The 20,697-nt window shown below is 38.6% G+C and overlaps 2 protein-coding genes and 1 long non-coding RNA gene across 5 annotated transcripts; 1 reads left to right on the forward strand and 2 right to left on the reverse strand.

Annotated features, from left to right (window-relative positions):
• Positions 1–85: 85 nt before the first annotated feature.
• LOC105968138 (multiprotein-bridging factor 1a) lies at positions 86–3,331 on the reverse strand. The gene is made up of 4 exons (XM_012992763.2): positions 2,982–3,331; positions 1,978–2,061; positions 602–684; positions 86–479 (listed from the first exon to the last, which is right to left on the reverse strand). Exons 1-4 carry the CDS (start codon positions 3,112–3,114, stop codon positions 360–362), a joined length of 420 nt encoding a protein of 139 aa, XP_012848217.1. The 5' UTR covers positions 3,115–3,331; the 3' UTR covers positions 86–359.
• A 1,511-nt stretch (positions 3,332–4,842) lies between these two features.
• On the reverse strand, positions 4,843–8,910 carry LOC105968127 (uncharacterized). Of its 2 annotated transcripts, none has more exons than XR_016029102.1 (8): positions 7,942–8,820; positions 7,732–7,857; positions 6,539–7,123; positions 6,313–6,447; positions 6,132–6,227; positions 5,937–6,035; positions 5,590–5,798; positions 4,843–5,206 (listed from the first exon to the last, which is right to left on the reverse strand). XR_016029102.1 is itself a non-coding variant. In XM_012992751.2 (8 exons), the coding sequence occupies exons 1-8, from the start codon at positions 8,854–8,856 to the stop codon at positions 5,108–5,110; spliced, it is 2,154 nt and encodes a 717-aa protein (XP_012848205.2). In that variant the 5' UTR covers positions 8,857–8,910; the 3' UTR covers positions 4,843–5,107. The 2 variants fall into 2 exon arrangements, 1 of the variants encoding a protein (XP_012848205.2); XM_012992751.2 differs by having other exon boundaries at positions 5,590–5,688; positions 7,942–8,910.
• A 5,965-nt stretch (positions 8,911–14,875) lies between these two features.
• Positions 14,876–16,613, forward strand: LOC148765965 (uncharacterized). 2 transcript variants are annotated; one of them, XR_016029145.1, is made up of 4 exons: positions 14,876–14,946; positions 15,204–15,442; positions 15,790–15,831; positions 16,218–16,613. It is a non-coding gene; the product is annotated as an uncharacterized LOC148765965 (long non-coding RNA). The 2 variants fall into 2 exon arrangements; XR_016029146.1 differs by having other exon boundaries at positions 15,363–15,442.
• Positions 16,614–20,697: the final 4,084 nt, after the last annotated feature.

Raw genomic sequence — 20,697 nt, forward strand, 5'->3', positions numbered from 1 at the left:
GAGCAATGCTAATATAACCAAAGACTATTTGCAAACAACAGTTCAGCTAGTAAGCATATGATCGAACGGTAAGGTAACAAGAAGCAAACACTGAACTAGGTTAAGATTCATAAGCATATCACAGATCCAGGGGAATTCTTATATTTTCAACAGCAGAACAAAGTCACAAACCATCTTTCATAACGAAAGCCAAATCCATTCATTTTAGACTTCCAACATACGAGCAATACAGAGGCCGAAAAGACCAAAAAGAAAAAAAAAGAAGGGAAAATAAAAGGTTCATGTACGTACACCACCACTTTTAAAACTCAAAGGGCAATGATAAGTGCACACGGTTAACTTTCCTCCCGAGTCGGTTTTTACTTCTTTCCACGCAGTTTCGCACCAAGAGCCCTCTCCAGTTTGGCAATGATCTGCTGATTCGGAATTGCTTTTCCGGATTCATATTCTTGTATGATCTGGGGTTTCTCATTTATAATCTGCATTCAACAAGCACATAGGTTTATTGATGAACAGAGAACCTCGAGCTTGTTATTGAAAGCACCTTTGCATACGTATTTTGTGCATCAAACATAAAAAGGAGATGTAAATTCAATCAAACCTGAGCAAGTTGAGATTGTGTCAGCTTCTTATCCATTCGAGCCTGCATGATTGCCTTCTTTAATTCAGTGGGAACCTTATCGTCTGTGGAAAAAGTGAAAAATATTACAACGGGACCACTCTAGAGAATCACCATATGACATTGCAATATGCTGTAACATAGGTATTTTCGAAAATATATATCAATGACCGACCAGGTTTTAAGCTTCCGTATAAAATCCCAATATAATTTAACGAATCTGTCTTCTATTGTGTTTTTTTTAATCGATAAGGCATGTACTAAACAAAGTATTTAAACAGACCAATCACATATGATATAATATTAAAATTCAACGAGTTGTTAGAAATAACAGTCATGTTAACATTTCAATGTACCACTCCATCAATCACATGGTCGAATTCCAATAGGATAAGCAACTCTATGACACCATTTTATCTGTCCTATAACATTACACCAGAAGTGTATATCCAGTTGTATTTGCCCAAACAAACCCTTGCTAGTCATACACAAATCAACTCGAGCATGCAAACTCAAACAATTATTGCTAGACAAAAGGCTCTAAAATGAAAAGTTATATAGGAATATTCTTGTAGAGCTAACTTTATGTCAAAAAAATTCATGTAAGATAGTAAAACTTAAAAAGTTAGTTCTTTTTCTTTTCCATTTGCGTCAATTAGAGTTCGATTAGTGAGGACTAACGGGAGTTTCACTAATGAGCTACGGTAAACAATTATTTCTTTGCCATCAGCTAGATATTAAATAACTAAATTCTACATTCTCCATCTATTTCAATCTGTAGTAATCTTCTAATTTTAGTCTCTATCTGGTGGAGGGACTTATCGAACTTCCCAAGAATTATAAAGACTAGAGATTGATTCTTGAATCCATCAAGAAATTAACATATCATTTAACCCACTCCAAAAGTCACAACTCATTTAAATTTGCGGAGGAGTGGGATCAACATGTTCCAGATCTTCGTCATCCTAAAAATAATCAGAAATGAGGAGATAAAAAATGCCATTTTTAACTAGTTTATAGACAGGAGTTTAGTGAATGCAGATGTCCATAATGAAATGGAAAATATTAGTTAGTGGTTCAATCGTGTTTTAAATTTTTGCAACTTCTTAAATACTAGACCAAACTATGTCCGAAATACTACACTGAGCTATGTCCGAAATGAAATCATAGACAAAATTTATACCTGTTCACATTTTTATCATGGAGGGAGCAGGGTACTGTGACAAGAATATAAATAAATAGAAAAGGTACAATATTATTGAAGATATAATTTCAATTCACTGAACAATTATTGCATGAGCAGATGATTATAACTACTTCAATTAAAAGCAACAGATTATGCAAAATATTCAACTCACGGGTAAGATTTTCAGTGTCTTCATCAAGCTTCCTGGTGTTCAAGGAGGTGCTGCTTGAAGCGGCTCTGTTTGTCCCAGCTTGTGCTGCAGCATAGAACATAGTTATAAATTCTTAATCAGCTACATAAGTTGGATCTTAGTGATGCAAGACAAAGATTGAATGAGTAAGTTTATAATTTTCCATCCGGCCAATAATTTGCAACAATTCACAAATTCTGGGACCTCAGCTTAGATTAGACCTCTAAACTTACGTCAAATTTATTTACAATGAGTCCAGAAAATATATATATATATATATATATATATATATACACACACACACACACACACAGACACACATATTGCCTTTCTTGATCCCCATTTTTGTTTTTTCCAGAAATAAGTTATTTGTAGTTTCAAGTCAAAAACTTATCACGTATGAAATTTTCAAATTCGGTGAACCGTGAAAAAAATCTTCCAACAGCTCTTAGACTCCTATATGATGGCTAAATCAAAAGATTAACCCAAACAACACAGACTATTTCCATTTTTAAACATCGAAATCAAATGGACACCACCAAGCATAAATCCATACACACAACACGATCATATGAATAGTCCCTGAAATGAGTGAACAACATACGACTATGAAAATACCAAAATTCCCGGAAAACAAGAAAACCAGCAATCCATAAATTAAAATTAAACGGACAACACCAAGCATAAATTCACACACAACAGCACGATTATATGAATAGTCGCTCATAAAAATGAACACCATATTACAATGGAAATACCAAAATTTCAGGAAAACAGGAATCTAAAAATTAGGGGACAAAATACAAATAAAATGAGGATATCGCAATACCTAAAAAAACAAAACAGAAAAAAGAAAGATAATTGATCCACAACTCAAGCTTCGAGCGGATTGCATACAGTTAACCTAAACAGAAAATGAAGACCAAACGAAAATCGGCAAGAACATCTAAAAACCGTAAATCAAACACAATAAGAGAAATACGCACACTTTTTGACGGTCTCAATCTCGGCACCGGCGCGGCGGGCGGCATTGACGGCTTTCTCATCCTTGCGAGCGGCGGATGTGGGTGCCTTCTTACGGATAACCACCGGTTCCCAGTCCTGAGAAATTCCTGCCATTTTTATCTCGAGATTTTAATCTTCGTCCGCCTCTTTTCTTTCGTTGGAGAATCGATTGGGTGAGAGAGTGGGTTTTCTTTTTTGCGTTCAGCTTGTGAATGAATTTGGGGAAGGAGATTTATGGATATTTTGGTCTATTTATATTATATATAGAAAGGATGTTTAGGGGCTGTTTGGCAACGAGTTTGTGTAAACCCTCGACTCAACGGAATTTCTTTATTCGTTTTTCTTTTTGTTCTTATCTTTCTTTTGGGTATTTTAAGTTTGTATAATTACAACCACCTCCTTAAGGTACCTTAAGGTAAGATCTACTTAAAAACAACCCTTTATGTTTTAAAAATTACATAATTTCCCTGAAATTTGTAATTGTTTTACATCCATCCCCTATAAAAGGTGTTGATGTAAGAAATATACAAATTTCATGGGGTTGGATGTAATTATAAAAAATAATGGGTTTGTTCGTAAATAAATCTTATCACAGGAGAGGTTGTTGTAATTTACAAATAAGTTTTAACAAACGGAATATATACTATCTTTTTGGTCAATGGATCTTATCGGATACAAAGAAAGTAGAAATTTACAAAAAAAAGAAATTTTTGAGATACTTAAAATTTAGGGATGGCCATGGGGCGGGTACGGGGCGGGTATCGCAATCCCCGCACCCGCCCCGTTTAGAAAATCAAGCAACCCGCACCCGCCCCATACCTGTTGCGGGTTGGAATTTTAGAACCCGCCTCTGACCCATTTTGCACCCGCGGGTACCCGCCCCGTTTGACGACCCGTTTTTCCTTTTCTCTTCCATTTAAACATTTCCTTCTTATTTTGAATATAAAAATCAATTTTAATTATGTTCCTTAAAAAAAACTTTTTTTTTCAATGCATATATATATATATATATATATATATATATATATATATATATATATATATATATATATATATATATATATATATATATTTACTAATTACAATTAAAATATAAATGCAAATCAACAATCATTTTATAAAATAACATATTACATCATAAATTAAAAGCAAGTATCGTTGTCTTTTAACAAGCCACCCAGTCACCTATGTTCGACAATACTTAATACAAAATAAATAGAAAGAAAATAAATAGAAAAATAATACATACAAGGGTATTATAAGTAAATAAAAAATACGGGTGGTAAACGGGGCGGGTACGGGGGAAATTTTACTATACCCATACCCGCCCCTTACCCGTTGCAGGTATAAATTGTAAAACCCTTACCCGTTGCGGGAATAAATTGTAAAACCCTTACCCGCCCCAATCCTAAACGGGGCGGGTATTACCCGTCTAAAATGGGGCGGGGCGGGGCGGGTACCCGCGGGGTCGGGTAATATTGCCATCCCTATTAAAATTGACATTTGTCACCACCAAAACGATCGACTTTTATTTCGTAAAGCTCTCTTCATCGAAATCAAGTTGAGTCGACCCGGGTCCATGTATCTAATGAATTAGTTCGATAAAAGCTCGAGTTTTTCTTTTGGAGTCAAAGCTCGTACTCATTTTTTGTTATTCATAAGTTCGTTTTGTGATTGTAAGATTTTTTATTTATTTTAGTATTTTTATTAAATATAATAAAATAATAAAAATTATGCTCGAGTCTTGCTATGATATTTTAAAAAATTGAAATATGATCGGAAATCAGAATCTTGTAGATATTTCAATTGCGATCCAAAAACATCGAAATCCAATTTTTGGGATTTCGAATGAAAAATATTGTTACAAAATCGAAAATTTTGGATCGGAAACGGATCAGAAATTCGGTTCCAATTTCCACCTCTTGATACAAGTGATACTTAGGCCAATGTGCAAAGAGAAGAGTACTAAATCCTAAAAGCTTGTTTACAAACAAGATGCTTCTGCTAGTTATATTGATAAACATTCTAATATTCATATCAACTCAAGGAAAAAAAAAAAAAAAACCTAAATTGCATCATCCATAAACCATATCCGACTATTCGTTTTTCAAATTTCGTCGCCTTTGCTCAGCTCGGTGAGGATAGCGTTACCCGTCTGCAAATCTGGCATTTCATCTACAACACTTGTGTTTACATGGAGAGGCACCTACACAAACCAAAACCTCCGTCGTGTCAGAAAATTAACTCGAACAATCTTACCACTTGGTAATATGACCTCTATGTTTATAGGCATAACTTTTATTTAATAACGGAACTATCAGACAATATGGAAACGAGAAACGATTCCGAGAAAATTATTATCAAAGACATGAGCCAAAGGGAATCGAGATTTGTTGGTTCTAGTTCTACGCTGTCAGTGTCAATTGCATTACGAAGATAAAAATGATTCTTCGATTCTCTAACATTCTGGTACATTAGCGTCTCGAATCACTCATCACATGGTTTCATACGCAGTCGAACAGAGATAAAACTAGTCATAAAAAAAAAAATAGAGAAACAAAATGAAAGAAAACGAATCGAGATACTCACAACTACCAACCCCTCTGATGCAGGTTCCTTGACGTTATCTGGATGCACCATGCCAAGGTTTTCCAAGTTTTTATCTACATGGGGACATGCCGACGAGTTCTGTACAAACAAGAAAGCCAAATTCAGAAAACGGAAAAAAAAACACTACTCAGCGCTCTAAAAAATCAGCACGATAGAAACTCTCTCGTAAATTAACACGTCAATGAATTCTGTATAAACAAACAAGTCAAGAAACAGCACATCTTGAATTCTCAGCAAGTGGGAATAAATACGTACTCGCACTTCAAGTATATCAAACAATATAAAAAAGAAATATACGAGTAGAGGAAAGAGAGAAAGACACTCACACTAGCCAAACCTTCTGCTGCAGGCTCCTCCCCTTTACGTGGACGGACCATATCAGTATTTTCCAAGACTTTATTATCATCGGGACATGTCGATGAATTCTGTATAAGCAAATAAATATGGACTCGCACTTCAAGCATATCAAACAATATAAAAAAGAAATAGAGGAGTAAAAGGAAAGAGAGCAATACACTCACACTAGCCAAACCTTCTGCTGCAGGCTCCTCCCGTTTATGTGGTTGGACCATACTGATTTCTTCCGAGTTTTTTGTAGCAGGACATGTCGATGAATTCTGTACAAACAAATAAGTCAAATACAGCAACAAAATTAACTCTTAAAAAATCTCGAATCTCCGCAGATAAGTCAACCACACATACCATGTTTCCGTCGTCGTCATTGGATAAAATTTCAGAATCAACAGGTACACTTACTTGCACTGCATTGTCATTTTTACCCTCTACAGAATCAAGATTATCGACAGTCCTCGAGCTCTCCTTGTTGTCACTATTACCCTGCAGAAACACAAATTTTATTTGTATGAAAAAAATAAAAAATACTCCCTGTAATCTCGAAAAAGAGTAATTCGGACAAAGATTAAACTACCTCAGTCTCGCCGGATTTATCACTTAGCAAAGAAGCAACGGTTTGAAGCTGATCGATGTCCCAACTTAGAACCTTACAAACAGCTAGAGCAAACGCCTTATGCGCTCTCTTCTTCTTCGTTTTGCCAGCGGCGATCGAGTGTTGTACGAGAGCCAAACAACCCGTATACTTCTTCCCCATTTTCTTGCCCCCAATAGCACCACACACCAGACAACTAAACTCCCCTTTAGCGAAATTCTTCTCGTAACACTCCCTCAATTCGGCATCCTCCTTAAACACCTTAAAGAAAAAATTGTATTCATCGCGCGCATCATCGTCTTCATTCGACGAATCATCATCCTCCTCGTCGCTACTACAATCCATTGCATCAGAATCATCATCGTTATTATTACACCTAAAAAAATCACGGACAACATTGATGGCATTCTGATGGGCATGCCTTGCAGCCGATATTAACTGATCTTCAGGGGAGATTGGAATAGGCTTTGGGTCGGTTTTTGCTTTCCAACTAGGCCAGCCGCTGGCGGCTTCCGCCAGCGGTGGGGTTGGCAACTTCCATTCCGGACTAGGACATGTCAATGAATTCTGCACAAAGAAAACAAGTCAAATACAACAAAAAAAATCACTCTCCCAAAAACTAAAAAATCCCGATTAAAATCCTACAATTTGACAATTTCACTGCCCTGGCTTCGTTAAATCCAAGTAGAATTCTAATTTAAGCATAATCATTCGGGCTCGGGAGTAAAATGTTTAAATCTATTATTTAACTTCGATTTTAAAGATTCTAAATTGGGAATTTATAATTGTCCTAGGAGTCAATTTGTTGACCAAACTTAATTGTTTTTCTTCAAAACAAGTGAAACCAGGTCGAGCCGACCCATTTCAAGTAACAATAATAATTCTAAATTTTAGGAATATTAGTAAAATTTGAGGAAGACTGAACCCTAGGACAAACAATGAACAAAAACGATCAAGAACTGATCAAGTAAATATCAATCACAATAAGCACATGTTTTATTTATGTTCATGCATATAATTTGGAATGCAATTTAAATGTACGAAGATATGTAAAGATTACGATTTTACAGCCCCTTTCGATTTTACTTAAAAATCCCGATTTTGACTACCGCGAGTAAAGAATAAAAATATGTACTCGCACTACGAAAACACCAAATGACTCCAACTAAACATACCATATGTCCGTCATCGGCATTGGATAAATTCCCAGTAACAACAAGCCCACTTTCTTGATCTGCATTGTCGATTTTACCCTCTACAGTATCACCCTCGACAAAATCAACATTGTTCTTACCATTCCCCTGCAGAAACACAATCTTTCATTTGTAAACAAACGTTCGACGTAATCTCAGAAACACGGTAATTAAAATTAAAATTTAAACCACCTCAGCCTCGCGGGGTTTATCGCTAAGCGAAGAAACAATGGCGGGAAGCCGATCGATGTCCCAACTAAGAACCTTACAAACAGCCAGCGCAAACGCCTTATGCGCTTTCTTCTTCTTCTTCGTTTTGCCAATCGATATCGAATGTTGGACGAGAGGCAAGCAGCCCGTATACTTCTTCCCCATTTTCTTTCCCCCAACAGCACCACACACCAAACAACTAAACTCCCCTTTAGCGAAATTCTTCGCATAATAATCCCTCAATTCGGCGTCCTCCTTAAACAGATTAAAGAAAAAACTGTACTCACCGCGCCCACAGTCTTCATCCATCGAATCATCATCATCATCCTCATCGCTGCTGCTATCAATTGCATCCGAATCACCATCGCTGTTAGACCTAAAGAATTCATGGACGGCCCTGATTGCATGGTGATGGGCACGCCTTGCGGCCGATTTCAATTGGTCTTCGGGGGAGAATGGGAGAGGGTTTGGGTCGGGTTTTGCTGCCAAATTAGGCCAGCCGCCGCTAGCGGAAGCCGGCGGCGGAGGGGTTGGGCACTTCCATTCGATGCCGGGGGATGAAATTGGTTCTGGTGCGGCGGTGGCGGGATTGTTCGCGGTGTTTTTCTTGTTTCTGGCTCCGCGATTTTTCACTTTCTTGAATTGGGTGGCGTTTGCGGGCTGCAGGTGGTGGCGAGCGGGGGAGGAGGCGGCGGCGGCGGCTGCTCTAGGGGGGCCTTGGTGCCAGAGGGAATGGAGGTAAATTACCTCGTCTCTGAGCCGTTGTTCGTATTGGGGATCCATTGGAGGGAGAGTGAGCTCTGTAGAATGAGAATCACACGCGCAACTTGTGAGTGAAGATGAAAATGGCGTGGAAACCTTGTTTGTAATATATATACACGCTGACCAAAAGTACATATTTAATGCATTAGTTATTATTAATAGTTATATACTTATATTATTATTAGGCTTAATAATGAAGTTCCATTTTGATCCGCCCTAAAACCGCATTTGACTACTTCGAGCTTGAGTGTGAATGAGGGACTTTGATGGGCAACCTTGTCGGTTTACTATGCAAGAGATAAGAATCGAACTGATGTCGGAGTTAGCACTCCGACGGTCGAGTTAACGAATCGAAGGTGGTTTTTAAGAATGGATGTGTTACATTAATTTAGAAAAAAATAGATAGATGTATGCTGGATGTTGAAGTGTGTGAGTCTGTATTTTATAATACCTTGAAATAAATTCTGCACAAATCCCGGACGAGTAGGCGTAACCTGTCGCTTTCATATCTTTACTGGGTAATCCGACTCATGATTACCCTCAGGATGGCTACGGTTGTTCTCTACCGGATTACTAGGAATAGCATGGCCCATACGTCTTCCCTGTTGGCGGCGGTCTCTGGCCATTCGGCCATTAAATGCTGGTGTCAGAGCAATTAATGCGTCGACGGGGGCATAAAGAATGATCGTCAGTCTTCCATTAATGTACCCCCTCAACGCCTGTTGCCACTTATGTCCACCGTGGGGCCCTTGCGCCCCCTCACCCAGGCGAGTAGCCCGCTCGGACCCATCGGTTGTTTATCCTCCCGATGACTAGGTCTAGACACGGCCACGGGCCGGTTTTGGGCCCCGAACCGGCCCGAACCGGCCCGTTGACGGCCCAAACCGGCCCGTTGACCAAGTGAACCGGCCCGCCCTACCCGGGACGGGCCCGGTTATGAGAAATGGTGAACCGTGAACCGCCGGGCCGGCCCGGCGATTCACCCGGATTTAAAAAAAAAAAAAATTTCAAAAAAAAAGCAAATAACGGCTAGTGAACCGGCCCGGGTGAACCGGCCGTTATTTACTTTTTTTTGAATTTTTTTTCCCCCCCAATTTTTCCTATAAATACCCTCACACCCCAACCCAATTTCTCACCAATTCATTTACAATTCTCTCTACTTCTTCAATATCAAAGTTTAGTAAAGTTCAATTCTCTCTTTAGTTTTTGCATTCTCGAATTTCTCTTCGGTTCATAGTCAAAAAAAAAAAGAAAAAAAATTCTTTTGCATTTACGAATTTCTCTTCAATTGTTAGTAAAAAAAAATTGTATTGCATTTCCGAATTTCTCTTCAATTGTTGGAAAAAAAAAAACAAAAGATTGTTTTTATTTTTTGAGAAAAAATGTCTTCAAGTTCACGTCGTAGCGGAAAAGGAAAGGGAAAATCCGTAATTCCTCCCGAAATGGACTACGGTTATGATGGTTCTTGGGGTCATGATATTCCATCAATAATTCCCAATTCCTACACCGACCACATACCGATAATTCCCGAGTTGGGCGACTACACCAACATACTCGACGATGATGAGCCGGAGGAAATGCCACCGCCACAACCATCCGGGGGTTCGGTTCCTAGGGTTAGTACTAAGCGGCCATCTCAATCATCAACCACCGAAGGGACCGGTGATGATGTTTCTAAATCCGACATTTGGAGGTTGCATTATAAAAAAATTGAGAAGGCGGACGGAACTTGTCGAGCTCAATGCAATTATTGCAAGGTAAGTCCATTAGTATCAAAAAAAATAAAAAATTCTAGTTTTAATATTCGTAAGCTAATTTTATATTTCTTTTTTAATTTGTGTAGGCAAACTACGCCTTCAAAAAAGGAGATGGATATGGATCTTATTGGCGGCACTTGAGGAATAATCATCCCCAAGCTCTAGGCATTGACAAAAGTCAAACTCAATTGCAAATCGGATCTTCACAGGGAGGTAACGATTCTTCTTTATTTAAATATTCGAAACAAAAAGAAAAAGAAGGGCGGGCTATGGTTATTGCTATGGGTCACCTTTCATTTGGTTTTGCCGATAATGATTGCATAATGAATAAATTTAAAGGGATGTATGGTCCTAATTGCACTCGTCAACCTAGATCAACCACTACACGCACCACTAGAAGTATTTTTGAAAGAGAAAAAAAATATTTTAAGGGAACAAATGTTGTCCATGAATAATAAAGTGTCTATTTGTTCTGATATTTGGAGTGATCATTGGCGTCGTAATGATTTCATGGGTGCTATTTGTCATTGGGTTAATAGTGCATGAAAACTTGAGAACAAAATTATTGCTTTTCCGGTTATGAATACTGGTCATACTGCTGCACAAATTGCAATGACGCTTTCACAAGTTTTAGATGATTATTTGCTTACTAGAAGAGTTTTTTCGGTTTCATTTGATAATGCAAGTGCCAATACGGCTAGTATCCCCGTACTCCGAGAGAAATGCATGCCAATTTTAGGGGGAAGGTTTTTCCATGTTAGATGCATTTGTCATGTTTTGAATCTATGTGTGCAAGATGGTTTAACAATATAAAGTTACAAAATCATATTTATCCTATTAGAGCTCTAATTTCTTATATATTTCAACACACATCTATTGTGAAACGATGGAATAGATTTTGTAAGGAAAATGGCAAACATCCTATTGCGTTTTCACGAGATGTTAGTACCCGTTGGAACTCAACCTATAAATTGTTAAGCCAAACTTATGAATATCGAAATTTGTTATGCAACTTTTTTAGCACACAAGTGCCTGCTACTGGATTATTTGTTTTAAACAATCAATGGGATCATGCTTTGTAATATGTAGTCTTTTGGAAATTTTCTCAGAAGCTACTAATGTCTTATCTGGTTCCTCATATCCAACATGTCATTTGGTTATTTATTATTTGTGCAATATTGCCGAGGGTTTTGCGACCGCTGAAAAAAAAGATATTTTAAAAAATTGTGTGGTTGAAATGAAAAAAGAAATTTAGGATGATATTTTAAAAGATATTTTAGGATTGAATTATTAACTGAGTTGTTAAAGGTGTATTACAATCATTTGTTTCCGGAAAATGATGTTATCGTTAATATTGATCCTAACGCTCCTCCTCCTCCTCCTGTTAAACCTAATGTGGATCTTATTATACTCAAGCTACTAGTACTTTGCATGCAATGTTTGATGAATATGTTAGTGAAATGAGTGGAACTCAAAATTTACAAGTTAATCGAGAGTCTACGGATACTTCCAATATGACGACGGGTCAACGATTGGTGTTTGAGCGCTTAAAACGCCCGAGGTCCATGGGTTCAAGTTCCAATCGACGATTGGAACTTGACCAATATCTAACCATTCGTTTTGATTTTCCTCATGATGAAGATCCAAGTGCCTTTTCCAAGTTTGATATATTAGATTGGTGGAAGTCAAAGAGTTCAGCGTTCCCAATTATGTTGATGATTGCAAAAGATGTTCTCGCTTGCCCCGTATCCAAAGTTGCAGTCGAAGCTGCATTTAGTATCGTGGGCCATATATTGGATCAAAGAAGAAGCAATCTCCGCCCCGGCCCGAAAATTTAGAAGCACAAGTTTGTTTGGATAATTGGGGAAAAAACAATTTCCGACACAAAGACGGCCACCTCGCTGTTGATGATGATGACGATTGCGATGAAGCTTACGTTGAAAGTGGGACTTCAGCTTCAGCAAGTCGTGCTTCTACTCTACACACTATGTCTAGCGACGACTAGGGAGGTAAGTGAAGGTAAGAGAACTACGTGGACTTTGATTCCGTAATGGATACGTAGGCAACATCATTTTAAATTCGAAATCTTTAAAATTTTGAATTTAAAATTAAGTTCAAGTCTTTTCATTTATTTTCTTTTCATTTTTCTATTTAAAAGTACTTCTTTTAATTTACTTATTCATAAAATATTTCAAAAAATCATTTTAAATTCGAAATCTTTAAAATTTTGAATTTAAAATTAAGTTCAAGTCTTTTCATTTATTTCCTTTTCCTTTTTATATTTAAAAGTGCTTCTTTTAATTTACTTATTAATAAAATATTTCAAAAAATCATTTTAAATTCGAAATCTTTAAAATTTTGAATTTAAAATTAAGTTCAAGTCTTTTCATTTATTTCCTTTTCCTTTTTCTATTTAAAAGTACTTCTTTTAATTTACTTATTCATAAAATATTTCAAAAAAAAAAAAAATTCAAAATTTCCGGGCCGACCCGGAACCGGCCCGGATAGGCCCGGAACCGGCGGGCCGACCCGGCCCACTGAACCGCCCATACTACGGGCCGGTTCCGGTTTCGGAAAATGTGAACCGTGAACCGGTTTGAACCGGCCCGAACCGGCCCGTGGCCGTGTCTAACTTGGTCCTTGCGAAGAGAGGCCGCATCATTGGAGGGGCCTTTTTTCGTTGGTCTTGCCTCAAAGGGTCCAGGGTGTATTTTTGCTAAATGGATTGAGCCTTGCTTGTTGGGCCCAATTCCATTTCGGATCACAATTATTTTTATTTATTACTCCATCCTTCCCTTAATATTTGTCACTTCGGCCAATTTTTCATATTTCAAATTATTTGTCATTTCACTATTCCAATGAATAATTAATTGCAATTTTTTCAATTTTGCCCTTTCTCACTCATAATTAATTGAAATATAATTATTTTAAAATCAATTAATGGCATGGGCATTTTAGTGATTTACTATACTTTTTGCTACTATCTATGCATATTTACTGAGTTTCTTAATATGTGTGCAACTAACAAAAGTGACAACTATTGAGGGAAGGATGGAGTATTATTTATTTATTTCGAACTTATCATAAAAAAAAAAAGTTAAGTTTTTTTGCATTTAAACTAATTTATATTGACCTTCAAACCATAGTCGGATTTCGACTCGAGTTGAGTTGATGGGAGACCACGTGCGCATAGCAATGGAAATTTGATCAAATTTTCGATTCTTCACAGAAAAAATAATTTTTAATATATTTCCAAACTAATTTCCAAAATTTTTTTTGAAACTCCGATCCTATTTTCATAATTACATTTGTGAAATTAATATTTTATATTATAGGTGAATAAAATTAAAAATAGATGAATTCAGCTAAATCCGATTAGAAAATCTTTATAAGCAAGAAAAAGAAACGTTATTGCAACCTAAGAAATATATTTTGCAGCCATTTTTTCTACTTATTTTCACACGAAATCTCAATTAGCACTGTCATAATCCGATACCTCTATATTTTTTTTATTGTTATTATTATTTTTATCTCCTATTTTATAGTCCATTTTATGTAATTATTGTTTGCTTCATTTATTTAATGATCAATTTCATATTATGACAAATAATTTTTTTTCTTTTTTCAGAATGAGTTTGTATTATTAAATTTGTATAAATATTAGTGTTATTACCCAATATCACTAATAAATTTTAGTATAATTATTCTTGTTATGTATTAAACTAATTGATGATGCTAATATGTAGCTCACCTAGGGTGGTGTAGAAAACGAACTGGGAGAGCAAAGCAGATCAGTAGCTTGACAACTTGATGATCCTGAGGTACCTGCGATCATAGAACACATGAACTAAGCCGGGGGTTGATCCGGCGGAAACCCCTCCGACGCTCAAGTCAGATGTGCTGATCATAGAAATAGTCCAGAGAATACATATTATAGTATTCACTACTAGAAAATTGTGATTTTGCGACGAGCATTAGCGACGGATAAGAGATCCTTTTCTAAACTAAGCAACTAGCGACGACATTAGCAACGAAACACAAAATCGTCCCTTTGTTTATAAAATTTATTTAATAGCGATAGAACGTAGCGACGGATGACAAATCGGTTACTAAAATAAATATTTTGTAATGGAATTTGCAACGGATAACATGTTTATGGCTAGTGTAGTATGATTAATTATTAATTAATTTATCTTTTCAGTTTTCACTTTTCTCTTTCAACATCCCGTGCCTTTCCACTTTCTTAATTTTCCTAATCTCGCTTCAGCCCCTCGCCGCCCTCAATCGGGGCGTCCAGGCTACATCCATCGATCTTCCTAGATCGTCGTTTCTATCCCATCTTCTCCGGTCTTCGAAAATGCCAAAGATGCAAAGGTCTCGAAAATTTTCAGTTATACCCTGCTTCGGTCGCCCTCTACATCGTCTCTCTAATCCCCACCAGACACCGCCGCAACGATGCTATCCAACGGTAAGCCCTAAAGCCGACATATGTAAAAACCCTCTCACTTTGAATTAGGTTTATTTTTCTTCTTTGATTATTTTATAATTGGACTGATAAAAGCCCTAATACTTAATTGGGTATTCAGATTTCATATTGCTTTTAATAACCCCGCCTATTCCATTCATGTACTTCCATAATACCTTACCTAATATGCTCAATTTATTGTTCTTAAGAATTGTTTATGTGCCACTTATCACTTATGATAATGATTTCCTATTTTGCAGAGAATAACATATCGGAGTCAATGAGAGAATAAGACTTGAGTTTCAATTTTGATTTCACTTTCTGGATTTCATATGGATTACTTTGGAGAATCAATATTATATTTTAGTTTTAGTTTTGAATTTCTTTGGATAATGAATATTATTTTTTTTTTGTTTCAGATACAATTTTAGATTGCTTTGGAGAATGAATATTCTGTCTCAAATGACTATCAAATTGAATTTCGGACTTCAGATTCATGGTACCGACCATTCTCATCTTCTCGAAATGATTGAGTAGGCATACCATATGATTTTTATGTACATTCTTTATGTTTTGCTTGATTGGGTAAGAGTTTCATATGCCATTTCTCTTTTTTTTATTTATTTATTTATTTATTTAAGATCATGTGATAGACCAAGTGAATGAATGTTTTTCATTTTTAGTATTTTATTTTTATGGTTTTGTCAAGATTACTTCAGTAGTCATATTTCTTACATGTTTTGTCTCATTTCTTTAGTTTAAAATTGTACCTTTGGAGTATTAATTGATCAATAACTCAGATAATACATTTGAAATATTTTTTTTTCTTCTTTTTTGTGTTGGCAGAAACACATAACTGGTGTTCAAAAACTTGATGCTACTGAGGAGGTAAGTAATCTGACATATTAATTAATTTGCTCACAAGATGTATTGTATTGTGTCATTTTATATTGCTATATACTTTAATTTTAGTGTTAGTAATTAATGATATAAGGTTTCGTATTAACAACTAGTTATTGGGGGTGCTAATGATAATTCAGGGGAATGTAGGCGTTTGGTTTATATGCGATTATGTTTTCTTTGTTTTCATTTTTCTTTATTTTATTCATCTAATTGCTTCTTTTAGAGCACTACGAATTGCCCTCCATATTGTTTGATATCAATGGTCTTTGGAGTAAGAAAGTTTTCTTTAAATTCTGATGTCTTTCAACATCATAATATATATAATTCAATTTATGTTATGTATATTTATTACTCAATTTATATGGTATCAGGTGAAACATAGAGGCACCGTTTATATAACACATCGAAGACACACAAAATTGATGAAGAAGGAAATTAAGATTCAAGAATATAAGTGCAATGAGAAGAATATGCTAGCTAGTAGAGATGGGGCTTTCATGACAACGACATTTGCGCTACTTAATGAAGATTTTGGCGGTGTTTGCCTCCAAGCTAGCTTGTTTGCAGACTTTCATTGAAGCGATTCATCAAAGTCGACAACGAGGATTAGCTAGAGACGATTAATGCACATGTTCGACACGCTACGGTGAAAATGTACAGTTAGTATTATCTTGTAGACTTTTAGGAGATGTTTAATGCACAAATGTATTCATGTTGTTGAGCTCTAAATAGGATTTTTTTCATTAATAAAATTATTTATTATCATTCGTAAAGTGTTCTCTTTGTTTTATGAGTTATTTAAATAAGTATATTGTAAATTTAAATATGTAAAAAAATATTGTATTGAAAAATTAATTAAGATTTGAAAAAATAATTACATATTGCAACAGATTTAGTATCAGATAAAAGTATCCATAATTAGCACGTCAACAGACTGTTTGCAACGAAAGTAGTGACGGACTTTGCAATAGAGTATTTGCAGCAACTAGCGACAGACTTGAGACGGAATATTCTCTGGCTAAAGTTAGCGACGGATATATACTCGTCGTAGCTAAATTTAGCGACGCGCTGTTTAGCGAGGGACTGAGCGACGGGTGTATTCCGTTGCAAAATGATAGTTAGAGACGGAATAGTGTTGTTTAGCGACGGATTTGTCCGTTGCTAAACTGCGATTTTCTAGTAGTGATTGCTCAGTTAATAGGACCTACCTTAATGAATGAATTCAAACCTTTATTTATAGCTTAGTTGAGATTGTCGAGCCCAAACGTTACTTGAAGGTGATTGGGCCTCGGTGATAGTGGTCTTCGATATTGGGCTCGTGGCCCAGTAGGTAAGTAATTTGTAGGCCCATTAGGTTGGCCCGATTATGCATATCATTAAGCCCCCCACTCTCGATTCGATGTGGGGGCCATGTTGAAATAGGTGTCAGATCGTGTCGAGAGTAAAATTTGTAGAAGTCGATCGATGGCGTATGGCCTAATGGTGTGCGAAAACGCATCGGAGCGTGTGTCGGAGGGGCGTGAAGGCGCGTTGGCGTGTAGCGCAACCAAGTTGTCGCGATGTAAGTTACTTGAGTCGTCGGTGTTGTCCCGCGACGATGTAATAGCTCGGATCAAGTTATCTCCTCGTGGGAGTTGTCTCGTCGCGGGGTAATAGAGTTGATCGAGTTATCTCCTCGTGGGAGTTGTCTCGCGATAATGTAGTAGCACAGAGCGAGTATTCTCCTCGTGGGAGTTGTTATTTATCGACATTGTCAATGTTGTGACGCGTTGCTTGTATGTGTTTACATATAGCTTTGTGCGTGATGTACTTGAGGAGGGGATCAGGCTCTCAAGATTTTTATATGGGGATCTTGCCCTTTGTTAGACATCGTGGGTCGTAAATATGTTTGGACCGTGGCCACGTTTTAATGAAGGACCCATCGAAAACAAGTAGATAAATTTGAGTAATCAAGCTGGCCAGGCTATATAGATTCCCATAATATTTCTAAGTGTTTCTAGGGTTGTAATCGTGCTAACTTGAGCTTGCGATTATGTAGTGAGTTTCGGGCGAGTTGTCTCCTCATAGGAGTTGTCTCGCAGCGAAGTTGTAGAATCATTGGATGACGCGCGACTGACGAGTGTGCGGATTGATGTCGCTCTGAGCGATTTCTTTCCTCGTGGGAGTTGTCTCGCAGCGAGTCTTATTATCGAGCGAGGTGGCTGCACGTGGGAGTTGCCTTGCAACGGATTTGTAGTGTCGAGCGAGTTGGCTCCTCGTGGGAGTTATCTCGCTGAGGGTTCGTAGTACCGAGCGAGTTGGCTCCTCGTGGGAGTTGTCTCGCTGCGGGTTCGTAGTACCGAGCGAGTTGGCTCCTCGTGGGAGTTGTCTCGCTGCGGGTTGTAGGACGGAGCGAGTGGTCTTTTTGTGGGATTTTCCTCGCAAGGGGTTGTAGGTCCGAGCGAGTTGTCTCATCGTGGGAGTTGTCTCGCTGCTGGTTGTAGGACCGAACGAGTTTGCTCCTCATGGGAGTTGTCTCACTGCGGGATGTAGGACAGAGCGAGTTTGTTCCTCGTGGAAGTTGTCTCGCTGCTGGTTGTAGGTCCGAGCGAGTTGTCTCCTCGTGGGAGTTGTCTCACTGCGGGATGTAGGACAGAGCGAGTTTGCTCTTCGTGGGAGTTGTCTCGCTGCTGGTTGTAGGACCGAGCGAGTTTGCTCCTCATGGGAGTTGTCTCACTGCGGGATGTAGGACAGAGCGAGTTTGCTCCTCGTGGGAGTTATCTCGCTGTGGTTTCGTAGATCCGAGGGAGTTGGCTCCTCGTGGGATTTGTCTCGCTGCGGGTTGTCTCGCAAGCCCCCCACTCTCGGTTCGATGTGGGAGCATAGTCGAAAAAGGTACCGGATCGTGTCGAGTGTAGATCGGTGTTGTGGTGTACCGTTAATTGCTGGCGTGGTGTGGAGAAATAATAATTTTTATTTATTCGTGTGAGAGCGTGAGCGTTATGGTGAGGCGCGCGGGAGAGCTCGCGCAATTTGGTGGGGCGCGTTGAAATTCTCGCGCGATTTGGTGAAGCGAGGTGAAATCTACGCTCAATTTGGTGGAGAGTAGTAAAAGTTGTGCCCAATTAAATGGGAGCGGGCGCTCCAACGTTGTCTTGGGAGGCGCGCGCACGTGCATGGGAAGGCGCGCCCCTTTTCCCCTTTTTTTTTTTTTTTTTTTTTTTTGCTGACAGCACGCGCGCCTCCTGTCCCCTTTTTTTTTTTTTTGCTGCTGGCGCGCGTGCAGTGCACGCGCGCTTACTGTCCCTTTTTTTTTTTTTTTTTCCTGACGCCCGCGCGCCCCGAGGAGAAGGTGGCCGGCTGCTTGGGTGATGGCGCGCGCGGGGCTTGGTTTGGATTTATTTTTTTTTGTTTTTTTTTTTTTTAATCTTCATCTTGTTCTTCTTCTGTTTTTTCTTCTTTTTTTCTTCTTCTTCTGTTTTTTCATCTTCTTCTTTTTTCTTCTTATTTCTTTTTCTTGTTTTTTTTTTTTTTTTTTCTTCTTGTGTTTTTTCATCTTCTTCTTTTTTCTTCTTATTTCTTGTTTCTTTTTTCTTCAACTTCTTTTGTTTTTTCTTCTTCTTCTTTTTTGGTGGTTGATGTGCACCCCTTGGGATGTTCTATTTTTTGAGTAGGACGATTATACTCGTTTCTTGCGATATGATGTGAACCCACTTGGGGTTAAAAGGTAAAGGTGATGCCCAACCTTGGGATGGGTTAACCACCCACTGTAGGATGAGGCGCTCGAGACCTATGGTCTGAGGTGACAACACGAGTTGAAGCTTTCGCGGTTGTATGCTGAAGGTCCTTGTCGGTTATCTGAACTGTTAGAGGAGCAAATAGAAATTCATATTGTTGAAGTTTCGGCGATCATACGCTGAAGGTCCTCTTCGGTTATTTGAACCGTTCGAGGGGGGTCGGAAGTAGGCCCCAGAGAGTCGATGACCCATGGCGAGCAAAATATTTTGGGGGCACTATAAACCCCCAGGGAGTCGATAACCCTTGGCGAACGAAATATTTTGGGGGCAGACGTAAGCTCCCAGGGAGTCGATAACCCTTGGCGAGCGAAATATTTTGGGGGCAGATGTAAGCCCCCAGGGAGTCGATAACCCTTGGCGAGCGAAATATTTTGGGGGCAGATGTAAGCCCCTAGGGAGTCGATGGCGGTGGTGCCATAGGTGGCTCCACATGTGGAGCAGGTGCTGGTATCGCGTTGGGAGCATTTGCTCCCATCGTGGCGATATATTGGGTCACGGCCTCTATGGCAGCGCGAGTTGAAGCTTCTGCTATCATGCGTTGAAGCGCATCCTCGGTTATTTGAACCATTCGATGAGCAGGGAGTGGTGGATCTGCGAGTGGTGGGTCCCGAGGGGGGATCACCTGAACCTCGCGAGGCGGATCCGTGGGACGTGGAGGAGGTGGCAAGCCAGAGCCTCCACGAGGTGGGAGGTCGTTAGCTGTGTCATTTTCTCTCCGAGCAGACGCCTCAGGAGGATCTTGTTGGCTACGTGATCTGGTTTGCATCGTTCCCACAGACGGCGCCAAAATGATGATGCTAATATGTAGCTCACCTAGGGTGGTGTAGAAAACGAACTGGGAGAGCAAAGCAGATCAGTAGCTTGACAACTTGATGATCCTGAGGTACCTGCGATCATAGAACACATGAACTAAGCCGGGGTTGATCCGGCGGAAACCCCTCCGACGCTCAAGTCAGATGTGCTAATCATAGAAATAGTCCAGAGAATACATATTATAGTATTGCTCAGTTAATAGGACCTACCTTAAGGAATGAATTCAAACCTTTATTTATAGTTTAGTTGAGATTGTCGGGCC

This window comes from Erythranthe guttata, chromosome 13 (assembly GCF_056151865.1).
Source record: "Erythranthe guttata isolate IM_541 chromosome 13, IM_541, whole genome shotgun sequence".
Taxonomy (NCBI): Eukaryota; Viridiplantae; Streptophyta; class Magnoliopsida; order Lamiales; family Phrymaceae; genus Erythranthe; species Erythranthe guttata.

Bases quoted from the DNA above. Each gene is read 5' to 3' on its own strand.
- LOC105968138 (XM_012992763.2), bottom strand. From the start codon at position 3,114: ATGGCAGGAATTTCTCAGGACTGGGAACCGGTGGTTATCCGTAAGAAG. The intron at 685-1,977 runs GTGAGTTGAATA...CTTTTTCCACAG, and splicing joins AGACACTGAAAATCTTACCC to ACGATAAGGTTCCCACTGAA. The intron at 480-601 runs GTTTGATTGAAT...TGTTGAATGCAG, and splicing joins CACAATCTCAACTTGCTCAG to ATTATAAATGAGAAACCCCA.
- LOC105968127 (XM_012992751.2), bottom strand. From the start codon at position 8,856: ATGTACTTTTGGTCAGCGTGTATATATATTACAAACAAGGTTTCCACG. The intron at 7,124-7,731 runs GTATGTTTAGTT...TTCTTTGTGCAG, and splicing joins ATGCCGATGACGGACATATG to AATTCATTGACATGTCCTAG. The intron at 6,228-6,312 runs GTATGTGTGGTT...TTGTTTGTACAG, and splicing joins ATGACGACGACGGAAACATG to AATTCATCGACATGTCCTGC.